This window comes from Epinephelus lanceolatus, chromosome 1 (genome assembly GCF_041903045.1).
Source record: "Epinephelus lanceolatus isolate andai-2023 chromosome 1, ASM4190304v1, whole genome shotgun sequence".
NCBI classification, from domain to species: domain Eukaryota; kingdom Metazoa; phylum Chordata; class Actinopteri; order Perciformes; family Serranidae; genus Epinephelus; species Epinephelus lanceolatus.
This window is the reverse complement of record NC_135734.1, coordinates 31341357-31354797: the sequence shown is the minus strand read 5'-3', so window position 1 is coordinate 31354797 and position 13441 is coordinate 31341357. Positions and strand designations below refer to the sequence as shown.

Here is a 13441-nt window from a genome sequence, read left to right as displayed (position 1 = left end):
GCCTGCCAATCTATTCGGATTCTGCTTCCCGCGTTCTAGGCAGCACTCACAATACATTACATGATGCAGCCTATATTTAGGTGTCAACGACAACTGCAGACATGTGGAAACAAGTCACAGTGACCCCCAGCATTAATACACCACAGAGTAAAGACAAACACAGTATTGTAACATTAATGTTTTAATGTCAAGTGGAAGCTGTGAGAATAATAGGCAATGTGAGGAAAACTACAATGACATTTAATCCCATTTGAAAACCATCTGAATCCATTTGCTAAATAATAACTGGGTGCTTCTCATTTCCAGCCAAGAAAGACAATAACCTGTCAGGACAGAAGCATCCTTATGTCCCCCAGGGAGAATGATTTGTCACTAGTGACTTTGACTCTTTGTGCCAGCCACATTGGATTAGCTGTCTCAGTAGTGCAGGGCGTCTATGGCGGGGCAGTGCTGCTTGCAGGATGCAAGTGAACGCGGCTACAGTCAGTCTTTCATAACAAGAGGAGCCTTGACTTGAGCTGCAACCTCAGCCCCCATAAGTTCCTCTACAATCGTCAGGGCAAACTCGAAACTGGTTCCTGGCCCACGGCTGGTGATGTAATGTCCATCCTTCTGTACTCGAGCCTCTGAATATTTATAGTGGTCTTAAAAAAAGACAAAAAAAAAAAAAAAAAGCAATATCATAAGGATAATCACAACATGAGAGCTTCACAGCTACAGAGTGAAAGCCACACTTCAGTAATCACATTATACTACAAGCGCTTACATGTAGATAATCTGTCACCTCTACAGCTGACCCAGTTCTGGTATGTTCTGTCAAATTTCTGCATCCCCTTGTACCTGAGTGGTGTGCTCTCATCTGCTGCATAGTGACATGGTTTTCTATAGACAGAAAGAGCTAGTGCAGCACCATCTGCTGCCTTTTACATATAATTACAACTTTCCTGCTCTGAGTTAGATCTGCAAATGTTGCTCTCTAGCTTTATATTTCAGAGATATTTCCACCTTTTTGTTAAGGACGTTTTTTGTTGTTGTGTTTTTACCTCCAGCCATCATTTTCTCCTTCATGGCAGGATGTGTGGTGACTGTGCTGCCGAACCCGATGCCATGTGCCAGAAGAGCCGTGGGACCTGCAGAGGAGCAAAGGTGTTTCAGCTTCATTTAACTGCTCTCTGCGATAAAGTGAAACTTGTTCTGTTGCTTTATGCAGTTTCAAAAAGTTTAACAAGAGTCATGGGTGAAATAGTGTATCTCAATCACTTCCCTTACACTAAACGCTAAATCAAAACACAGCAATGCAGAGTTTAACATTCGTAATGGCAGTTCGTGCACGACGCTATGTCCTAAAGGTGTCCTCAACTGGGCCATTGTTTCTAAGAATACATGCATACCGTATACAGTTTCAGCCTCTCTCCAAACACTATGCACCACATTGAAAAGAGAGGAGAAAAAAAGGAGAGGCTGAAGACATTGACTGCTGCTGCATTAACTTTGGCAATGTCCTACCACTGCAGTGAGCTCATCCAAAAACTGTTAATAAATAGAAAGTTATTGATTATGCTCCTTGGCTGCCTTCCCATGCGGTCTAAAGATTACACTTTCCCCTGGCAGAACAGCAGACTGCCAGTTAAAGCCAAGCTACTCCTGTTACAGCAAGTCCCCACCCAGAGGACGCCAGTCTGGGAGAGACAGACCTTCTGAGAACCAGAGTCAGACAGCGAGGCAGACGTGGAGAACAGGGTGATGATGACCATCTTTATATCATCTTGTGAATCCTAGAAATGACCTATCAACGTTTTGTGGGCATGCATGTAACCGATATTAGCTCAAGTTAAAATAACGGTAGACTTATCCTGCTATTTTTTTTACATTCATTATTTCTTTCCTCTTTTAACTAATTTTTTTTTCATATCAAGATAAAAAATTCGATGTTAGGGCAGAATAATAAGTCTTGCAGCCGGCCCTCTTGCTGGCAGGTTCATTAAACTGTATATCCCTGTGAGAGTTTCACTCATTTTCTAGGTCACCCTTCAATCCACTTTGCCGCATTGGTCCCCATCTCTATTCAAAGTGTCCTTCCAGTGTCCTTTCCCTGCATATGGAGGCTGTCAAATAAAATGTCAGTGCTTGTGGGTTCACTCGGGGATAGCTATTAATCAAACCATCACCCTTTCATTTCCAAATGCCAAAAGGGGTCACACACGACGGTGAGTTAATGAAGCATGTCATTTGTTAACTGTATATTTTTTAAAAATGTGGTTGAGGTATGTGATAAAGTCTTTCAAGGGCACATCCAGTTACTGAAATACCCGAAAAACCACTGAATCCATGTGTGTATAAAAACTGCACATTTTATTTCTGTCCAAGATCTTTAATTCTATTCGCGAGCAAATCCAAATCCCATTTACTGGCATCACGTTAGCTCGGTACATTTAAAACCAAAATATCATACATTTAGTGTTTCTAGTTAAAAATGTTTACAGGTCACATGGCAGCATAGTGCATGGTTTATTAATTCATATCACTGGCTTGTCAATCTGGTTACATTTGATTTCGGAAAATGACTGAGTACATTTATTTCTCTGTTACTGCAGCACCAGAATAAAGTGCACTGTGTAGGTTTGAGTCATTTACATCTAAGTATGATGGTCACATCTGAGGTCGTGTCATATTTAAACTTTAACCCACAGAAATACATCCCCATTAGCAGCTGGTGTTGTATAATTATGACTTTGGTTTGTTTTCACAAACGGTACCTGCACAGATGGCTGCAATCAGGCCTTTTCTGCCATCTTGATTCTTCAGCACCTCCTTCACAGCAGGAGACTGCAAGACAGCAAGGAAACCAGATGCACCATGAGTCATTCGCAGGCCATGTGATTGCACAGTGTATATGCTGCAATGATAATTATTTGAACAGACTGGCAATGTTTTAAACACATCAAAAATAACCCATCACTGTTTTAACACAGCCACAGATTGACTGAGCAAAAACACTAACAATATTTTTATTAAACTGTCTTCGCAAGAGCTCGTCTATCAGATGAGACTCAAAACATTAACCTTCCTGATGTCAAGTATCTTTTACTTTTTGAGAACATTAAAAGGGTGAGCAGATGCTCCTCCATGCCACTTCTGTGGCAACGATGGATGGAGAATAATAGAACATACATCAAAATGTTTTTGGACTTTCTATTTTGAAGCCACAAAATGTACTTTTGAAAAGGATGCAAAACAACAATGAAACATGAACTCAACTCTCAAATCCAAATGATGTTGACACCTTCTTATGTTGCTTTTTAGAGCCAATTATTTTCCATCCATCCAGTTTCTACACCCATTTATATTAATCATCGTCAGGGTTACAGGAATATAGCCTATCCCAGCATGCACTGGGCAAGGGCCTGTTATTTATTAATTAACATTTAACATACAGTAAAATGGTTTCAAATCACATCCCCCCCATCTAAATGTAAAGCAAAGTATAAATGTACGTCACTCACAGTGTACAAAATGATGTACTCAGCATTTTATACTGTAGTTATTTATTATAGTATTATAAATGACTGATGCAATTATGAACTACAATTAAAGCTGCAAGCAGCTATGAACTGGCCCTCGCACCTTCCCACACGTCTGGGCTACTGGTGGGATGCCAATTGACACGGCTGTGTATTTCTGTGACCATCTGACACCTGCGTACACGAGTTAGACGTTATTTCCAGCCAGGGTGCATGGCACTGAAAATGACGTACTGAAAATTCTTACCACTTCCTGTATCCACTATGTGGCCCTAGAGAACACACACTAATTAAACATCAGGTTGCTGTATATAATGTGTAGACCACACCATGTACATTTCATGCAAATAGGTTCATCCCTGCCACATAAGACTGTCTTCCTGTTGTCGGTGGGTGATGATATGACTATGACTCAGTATGGGCATTTCGATTTTCTTCAGGCCTGGACTCTTATCCAGCATGTGAAATTTGGGGCAGATTAGACTTTATAAAGTCAACTTACAGCAACTACCTGTGTCATAAAGAACTATGCAAATTCCACAAAACCACAAAATCACAAAAGCTTGGCAACTTGGCATTGTGAAGGTCTTGAGAGTCTGCTGACCAAATTTGAGATGGATATGTTGAATCTAATAGGAGTTTCAAAAGTTCAAAAGTTCCGTACCTGTGAATACTACTACTAATAATAACAATTATAATAATTAATAATAACATTATTTAAATAGCACCTTTAAAAGCAAAAGCAGAAACAGGATACTGAGAAGGCAATCTAACAAGATAGAGCTAAAGTTAAAACAAGAGGACAAAAAATGCAAGATGCACTATGTCAATAAAAAATTTTTTTAAAAAAGCAATAAAATGCTAAAAAATAAAAAGGAAATAAAATAAAGGAAAGCCAACATCACATAAAAGCAAATCTACAAAAACGGGTTTTAAGAAATGATTTAAAAGAGGTCACTCATTCTATAAGCCTTATCTCTGTCTGAGTCACTGGCTTCGTTTAAAGGGAAATTTCGGTTTATTTCAACCCGTCTCGTATCGTCCTAAATTTGTTTCAAGTCACTAGTGACATAGAAATAATAGTTAGCATGTTAGCCGTTAGCCTAGATACAGCCGTAGCGTCAGACCTGTTAAAACGTAATTGAACGGGCATCCTTTCAAGTGCAAAGTTAGTCCACTAAACAAGCTTTATCTCCACAAAGACCGCCTCATATCGTTAGGATAAATGTCAGAGAACATATAGGAAACGACATGTAAACGTGTTGTCTTACCTTACCGGTGTGCTGCCATGTTTGTTGTTTACCATTTAGCTAAGGCTGCAACCGGTCCCATTCCTTGCAACAGAGGTATTCCTCTTCTGTGGGCATTGGGGCACAGCATTCACAGGTAACGTTACACCACCGATCTCCAGAGCTGAATCCTTCCAGCAGCCATTCCTCCTCTGTCGTCCTCTAACGTTACCTGTTGTGCCTCTCTCTCTCTCCTCCTCCGTTCTTCAATTTCACGAAGCTCTTCGTCAGTGTATTCTGGCTCAAATAAATAAGGGCGGCCATCGCCTCTCGATGTGGAAAGCCTATATACTAAAATTCCACATTTAGGTGGTCTTCAGAGTTGTTGTCTTACCTTACCGTGTGTTTACCCTTTACCTCTGCTTCCCAAAGCGCAGCCGAAATCTCGCGAGAACAAGCCGCAGCAGCTGCAAGGCAGAACCGGACAGTAGCCTGAAAAGTTCATTCATTTATTTTATGAAAGATTTATAGAATAATGGCTGACTTTTGGCCAGACTTCGACTTTGTGGAGGAGGAATTTGATTTTGCAGAGTTTTATGGCCGCCCTTATTTATTTGAGCCAGAATACACTGACGAAGAGCTTCATGAAATTGAAGAACGGAGGAGGAGAGAGAGAGAGACACAACAGGTAACGTTAGAGGACGACAGAGGAGGAATGGCTGCTGGAAGGCTTTAGCTCTGGAGATCGGTGGTGTAACGTTACCTGTGAATGCTGTACCCCAATGCCCACAGAAGAGGAATACCTCTGTTGCAAGGAATGGAACCGGTTGCAGCCTTAGCTAAATGGTAAACAACAAACATGGCAGCACACCAGTAAGGTAAGACAACACGTTTACATGTCGTTTTCTATATGTTCTCTGACATTTATCCTAACCATATGAGGCGGTCTTTGTGGAGAAAAAGCTTGTTTAGTGGACTAACTTTGCACTTGAAAGGATGCCCGTTCAATTAAGTTTTAACAGGTCTGACGCTACGGCTGTATCTAGGCTAACGGCTAACATGCTAACTATTATTTCTATGTCACTAGTGACTTGAAACAAATTTAGGACGATACGAGACGGGTTGAAATAAACTAAAATTTCCCTTTAAGTCTCTCGTAAAAACATAATTCTATTGGAAAGCATATCCTGACTTTATCTGGGCTGTCTGTCTATTTTATTGCTATATTATTGATTTTAATGCCCATTTATTATCTTGATTTTAGCTTTGGCCTTCCTTATTTTATCTTTTACTTGATGACATTTTATGGCATGTTATTTGTGTTTTAATTGTGTTTAGTCTTATTGTACAGCATTTTGTAACTGTTTTGAAAGGTGCTATGTAAATAAAGTTTATTTGTTATTTATTTATATCTCCTCAGGCCAACGTTCCAAAGCAGAGGAGCCCTGATGGCGAAGACATGATCACCTTTAGACTGTCAAGAAAAATGGCAAAAAGGGCCAACGAGGGGGCCAGCTACGAACTGGCTCACATGGGGTCAACATTCCTGCTATCTAGCTTGGGGCCAGACCCAGAGAAGCTTTAAAAGTGATCAGTAAAATCTTTAAAATCAATTCTAAAAGGCACAGGAAGTGAATGGAAAGAACCCAGGATTGGGGTGATGTGATGTTGTCTGTTAAAACCAGTCAGAAGCTGAGCTGCTGCATTCTGAACTAGGTGGAGACCAGGGTGGGACCTTTAGTTGATGCCAGGGAGCAGAGTGTTACAGTAGTTAGGTCTGGAGAAAATGAGTGCATGAATTACTTTTTACAAGTCTGAGCAAGAGAGTATTGATTTTCTTCTGAAGATGGTTCTTATATAAAGTGCCTGAAATGGCGTGTTGTCAAACGACCTATGACACCATCATTCATGGTATCAACTTTTCCTTCCCAATTTAGCATCATATTAGTCGGGGGTTTACACCAACCAAACTTGAAATGAATCCAATAAACTTTCTAGGAGGAGTGTGAAAAAGTATAAAATAAATGTAAAACGCACAAAATTCCAAATGTCTGACTTCCATGTGGGCGGAGCTAATGAATCCTAATGAGAAATATGTCATAAATGATGAGCGCAATGCGCTTACCAAATTTCATCAATATCACAGCATCTCTGTCCCAAGGCCTTCCACGCTTTTGGAGCGCTATGTAGCCCACTAAACATTTCATGAACCCAATGGTCATATATTCTTATGATGATCACACGTTTTGATGTTTGTGTCAAGTTCTGTGAGTTTCCAAGTAGCCTATACCAAGGGCATCAAAAATGCGGATAAAAAACAGGCTAAAAGTAACTGGGTGCACTATAGAGCCAACATGCCAAGCCCATGGACAAAATAATAATCTCTACAATAACAATAGGTCCCTGACACTTCTGTGCTCAGTCTCAAAATATGTACTTGTAATCACCTCATGTTCAGCTGTATATTGACACTGTACTGAGTGTTTACAGGTATTCTAACAAGTATTGTTGGACAGGTGCAGTTCACCAGGGGAAAATATAAAACACATATTAACCTGTGTGAGGTAACATTAAACAATTGTGCTATTATGCTTACAAGGCCCTGAAGTTAAGGCCTAAAACACATTTTCTCCATCAGCTTGTTGGAGCAGGTTTGGTTATTTCACATAAAAGATTTCTGCATTTCTCTTTTTCTCTGTGCTCTTTTCACTAGTGGAGCTGGGCGAGGCTCATTTGGAAGAGGGTTATGTCACATACTTCCATGCACCAATCAGGATCTAGCCAAACTGGAATCACAATCTGATGACTGTTGTTGGGTTGTTGCGTATGTCTTCTGGCTACTGTCAATCAAATCTGATGTAACCACACCCACACAGGCCTGAAGAGGCAGGTGAGCTGAGACTCCTAAAAAGTTAAACATAGAAGTTTTTATCTGAAACTTCAACTTTGATTGCTGCTTATTTAGTCACAAGTATTTAGTGTTATAGAGAAACGTTTAAACTTGAAAACAAGATTTCAGGCAAATTCATGTCCCTGATATTGTTATTTAACTTGGCCCGTTTTGTTTGTAACTTCACAATATTATTGTTTGTAAGAATATACGTTTTAACATGAGGTTTCTGGTATGACTTATTCTGCACACCCAAAACTGGGCATTCTAACTATATAAAGTACACAAAGATATTATAATAAAAACGATAACAATAATATTGTAAGCCAAAGAACAAAGTGCTTACCAAGATGAAAAAAATAAGCATTTTATTTTTTTCATCTTGGCAAGCACTTCGTTATTCTTATATATATTCTTACAAACAATAATATTGTGAAGTTACAAACAAAACGGGCCAAGTTAAATAACAATATCAGGGACATGAATTTGCCTGAAATCTTGTTTTCAAGTTTAAACGTTTCTCTATAACATCATCTTGGTAAGCACTTCGTTCTTTGGCTTACAATATTATTGTTATCGTTTTTATTATAATTACTGTTATACAGGTGTGTGTGTATACATATATATATATATATATATATATATATATACATACCTGTACATACACATATACACATAAATATATGTACGCACGCATACATATACACATATCTGCAACATATACACACACAAAATAACTCAATAAGAGGAAATACTACTACTACTACCACTACTACTGATACTAACAATAATAATAATAATAATAATAATAATAAATAAGTAAAAAAGAAATAGCATAGTAATCAGTTGGGAAAAGCCATTCTGCAAAAGTTTTGAAATGAGATTTAAAAACATGAACAAAGTCAGCTGATCTGATGCTCAGTGAGAGGCTGTTCCTGAGGAGCCAGTCCTGCAAAGGCTTGATCACCCTGAGTTTTTAACCTGGACTTTGGAACAATTAGAAGATCCAGACTAGAACACCTGCGGGCCCCATCTGGACAGTACAGTCCAAAGCTCAGAGAAGCTCAGTTACATACTCTGGCAGGTAAACCCGGCATTACAGTAATCAAGGAGGGGGGATATAAGAGCATGTATAATTATTTCTATGTTACTGAAGGACAGAACTGATCTAATTTCAGAGATGTTCCTCAGTTGATAAAACAGGACTGGACAACTTTCTCTACATGTTGCTTCATACCAAACTAACTACCGATGACAACACCCAGATTTTTTGTACCTGGCATTATGTTAGGAGCGAGGGGGCCTCGGAGTAGCTGAATTTGTTTTGCAATGTGTACAGAGGCCATGATAAGACTCTGTTTGAAAGTTTGAAAAACATGGGGCTAGTCTATGAGCCTGCTACCAAGCAGGGCTGACTCCTATATGTGACTGGGACCCTTACAGATGAGAACATGAAGTGATTGGGCCATGTACAGGCAGTATGTCTCACCTCTGCCAGATTCTGGGCCCCTGGCATCCCTCCTGGCAGCAGCACCACATCGTACGGGCCCTGGGAGAAAAAAAACATGACATAAGGCTTGAGTAATCCTTAAGTAGGATACTATTCAACAGGGTTTGGTTAATTGAAAAGATATATATGTCTTTAGACTATGATTTATCATGTGATACAGAGAGTAAGCAGACAGATGCTGGGCCCCACCTGTGTGCTGGCCTCCTCCAGGCTGGTATCAGGACAGATGAGGACGTTTCTGCTGCACTGGACTGGCTCTTTGCCCGTCAGTCCCGCAACCGTCACTGCGATCTGCAGGGTTAGAGTGGGTAATATATAACACACAGCATTAATGTCTCAATATGGCATCCTGTCTGTGTGAGGCTAATGGACACTTTTATTCTGAAGGCTATCAAATGGCGGAGAAGTGCACTGACGTTGGACTTTGACATTTAACTTGGCCTCTGTGTGCTCTCTCTGTGGAGGCTGTGAGTGCGTCAGTAACTCAGACAGCTTATTATAGCCTTTATTATGTTATTATTACTCATACATAAAAACTGTAAACGGTAAAGTGACATTAGCATTGGTAAACATATTGCTACAATCAGTTCAGGCAAAGTTTATGTAACGTTAGCTCGTTACAAATGTAGCCTATTACTCAACGCTGACATTTCACTCATCACCACAGTGACATTATGTGAAGGTATTATTATGAGGCTGTTGTGAAATATTTATGCGCCTAATAAAACATTATAGCCATGACAGTGTTGTGGGCTGACTGAATGGGAAGCTAAACTCAAGCTAGCAGGCTACACTATGTGCTATTATTAGCTAACAGTTACCTAGCTAACAGCTAGCATAAAACAAGTGCACGAACCCCAGCTCTCCGCATGATGTCCACAGGGATAACAGTCTCCATCTCCTCTGCACCTTTAGACAGGATCACTAACGCTCTCTTTCCTGCCATGGTTAGCTCTCAGTTATGCTACTGTCAAGTGCAAGGACGTTAGCTGCAGAGTGCAACTTCCAGCAGCAACTGGCATGGGTCTGACAGGAGCAGGGTTGCCAGGCTGCGCGCTGCTATCCCCCTTTCAAGTTACAAAGTGCTTTACATGGTTGATCCCAGATTCAAAACAATGCGGGATTCTAGCAATTAAAATGAGGCAATTTTAAGAAAATACAAAGAACAGTAAAAATAGAATAAAGATAAAAAATACCATCACTGAAGCAGATAAGCAAAGTTGGCATCTAATTGCCCTGTAGATTGCACTGAGGTACAGCTAATTGAATAATTAGAGTTTTACAAAATAAAAGAACAAAATAACCCATGACAACATAAGATAATCAAATGAGACATATGTAAAATGAGTAACAGGGTGAATTATACAGCAGTGATATGTGTAACAAAGTCAAATGTAGATTTGTAATATAAAGTATGATAATTACACTAAATTAGTTTCAGTTGTTATTACCTGGCACTCTTGGGCCTCTATAGTCAATATGTGGAACGTTTGATACTCAGCTTCTGTGCCCCTATGTTTACCTTTGGGGGTACCCCACCTATAAAGGGGTGTGTCCTGCCTCATCTCTGCCCTTTTGCTTTCGTACTCCATGGGAGAGGTCAGTGACTTTGCTCTCATGGTAATTTCTGTGTTTTATAGCTGTTAAACTGTTAATAAGTGCATTTTTCAGGTAAAAACGTATTGTATAATATGCTAACATATTCCTATCACTTAATTTGCGTGGGGTCGAGTTATACGGTTGTAATTGACGGAGGATTTTGTTTTTACCTCTTGCTGTCAGGAATAAATGGAGATCACCTCCAAAGATATCCATGGTCTGGGCCTCTTCATATCAACACAGCAGACAACACTAGAGTCCACATATGTGTTACATATAGAGTGAAACAAAGTTGAATGAATATGATGTATGTGGGGGGAAAACAAAGAGTTTGCTGTTGGTATCATGCTGACCTTTGTTTCACTGAAATTCAACTTGAACCCTTTTATAACACTAGTTGTTTCCCCAGTTATTATTAATGATTGATAAAAAAAATGTGCATGAACTTTTTTTGGCTTCTGAAGGGGGGCATGACAGAAAGAGTTTGAGAGCCACTGAGCTAGAAGCAGGCATCAAAGCTAGCTTCTTGTAAAGGCCTTTAATAACAGACACTACATCCTTTCCTCCAGTAGGTGGAGGCATTAACCAAAGATTGTTGAGAGGACATCAGGGGAAGCTTGATGGAGAAGTTTCCATGAAACAGTTTGTTCAACTGTCTTGAATGCAAAGATGTTACTTGGACATTATGGAGACAACACGACAGAAGCTATTTTTACAGAAATCCATGTAGCAGTTAATGCCAGGTAATCACAGGCGTATCATCAGCTCTGAGGTGCAACTCAAAGAGCTAATTCAGCAGCGTAATGAATGTGGTTTTGAAAACAACACCAGGCAGCAAGTCACGGAGTTCACCAAGTTCCTCAAGATCTGTCTGAGAACTTCTGCACCAAACTCTTAAGACAGTTAGGGAATCATATTCCAGTGTAAATCCTAGACTTAATGTCTGGGGCTTTAGCGTGCAGGCACCCATCCTAGTTAATGTGCCTCTGTGCATTCTGCTGCTGAGATTCACTTTCATATTTGTGCGACAAACTAGAGCCCAGTGAAACGGCAGATTAGACAAAAGCGTAGGGGGTGCTGGCAGCAGGTTGTTTATTGCGTGCCTGTGAGTGAATCCAAGAGGCAGCGGTGATTACCAACATATGCAGCTGGGGATCAACTGAACCAGACCCGCGGTGGCACTCAAGCTAATTTCCATATATTAATTCACTTATGTACATTTACTAATTCCTTTCAGTATGTAATGATAAAGTGCACACTGAGGGGATATTTCAAAGTGACAGCAGTAAAGATGACAAGTTAATATCTGAGACACTGAAACAAAGGCTCTAACTAACAACTGACAAATAACATTATTGTTATATAATAATAGTTATATAATGACGGGGCTTCAATTTATAATCTCAAGCGAGGCTAAATTCTTTAAAAGTAGATTAAATCAATGTCTGGAAAATAATGAAAAATAAGACTGGGGATATTCTGTATGTTTCATCGATAAATTGATCAGACTAACGTATTGTGCCACATTGTTGCACTGGATTTATTTACCACAATAAACACTGTAGTTTATTCAGTCACTCAGTCCCACATACACCACCCTGCAGCTAGCATGTATTAATCCATGGCTGAAAATAGTCCCCAACAAATGCACAGTTTTGCTTCTGTTTAAGTGACATTTGCCAAAAACCACAGTGCCCAGCTCTTCTAGGAAAAGCCTAAGTCTTTTTTTAATGAAACATATACATATTTTTGGCCTGTTTCTTTAAGTCTTACATCTTCAGTAGAAAACCGTGGACTGTGGGATGAGGGTAGAGACGTTGGACGTACTGACAAACAAACTAAAACATAACAATACATTTAGATATAAAGCACTTTTCAAAGATGTGAGAGTGTTTCAAAAGAGAGTAAAAGCAGATAAAGAAGCAAAGTAAAAAACAATTTATTTCATTTATTTAACAGGGACAGTGCATAGCTACTTAGCTGCATCAGAGTTAGCTATAAGCTAATTTTCATCTGTAGTCCCTGGGCAGGAAACAGAGAATAATTTCTCTGCTAAAAGACACTTTTATATTAAAAAAATTACAATTACATAGCAGAACATATTCATGGCACAATGGATTCAGCAATAACAATATACAACATCAAGTCATTGCAACAACAGCAACAACAGCAGCAACAATACAACTACAACAGTAAGATATAACAAGATTTTGTAATGCTAGATCAAGTAATGATAAGGTAACTATTAAAACTTCAGAGAACATACAAACAACAATATAATTCAAATAGAGTGGTAAAACAAGGCATTAAAAACAATTTTGAATACATACATATGTATAAATATATATGCATAAACCAAGCATAAAGTGCATACACAAGACAATAATCAAACATTATACACATACTAAACATATAACCTTCAGTAACTCGTCTTCACCTAGGTCAACCCATGAAAGCCACCTTATAGGAATGGGTTTTATTATGTTTTTGAAGGCATCGACAGACTCAGCTGATCTGATGGGAGGACAGAGATTGTTTCAAAGTCTGGGTATTAGGACAGCACAAGAGCTGTCACCTTTGGTCCTTAGTTTGGCGGTATTGCTAACAGGTTTTGGCTTGATGACCTGAGCGGTACTCAGTAGTATAAGGAGTTAGTAGCTCGGAAATTAAGGCAGGATCGTGGCCATCAAGT

At 39.4% G+C, this 13441-nt stretch overlaps 1 protein-coding gene across 1 annotated transcript; it reads right to left on the bottom strand.

Annotated features, from left to right (window-relative positions):
- Positions 1-168: 168 nt before the first annotated feature.
- On the bottom strand, positions 169-10202 carry park7 (parkinson protein 7). Its single transcript, XM_033626052.2, has 6 exons — positions 10007-10202; positions 9340-9441; positions 9130-9189; positions 2757-2826; positions 1044-1130; positions 169-644 (listed from the first exon to the last, which is right to left on the bottom strand). The coding sequence occupies exons 1-6, from the start codon at positions 10094-10096 to the stop codon at positions 484-486; spliced, it is 570 nt and encodes a 189-aa protein (XP_033481943.1). The 5' UTR covers positions 10097-10202; the 3' UTR covers positions 169-483.
- Positions 10203-13441: the final 3239 nt, after the last annotated feature.

What these genes read in the sequence shown, in the direction of transcription:
- park7 (XM_033626052.2), bottom strand. Translation starts at nt 10,096, where the DNA reads ATGGCAGGAAAGAGAGCGTTAGTGATCCTGTCTAAAGGTGCAGAGGAG. An exon ending in GGGCCCAGAATCTGGCAGAG is followed by an intron (nt 2,827 to 9,129) that starts GTGAGACATACT and finishes GCTGTCTTGCAG; the next exon opens with TCTCCTGCTGTGAAGGAGGT. An exon ending in GGAGAAAATGATGGCTGGAG is followed by an intron (nt 645 to 1,043) that starts GTAAAAACACAA and finishes TCTTTTTTTAAG; the next exon opens with ACCACTATAAATATTCAGAG.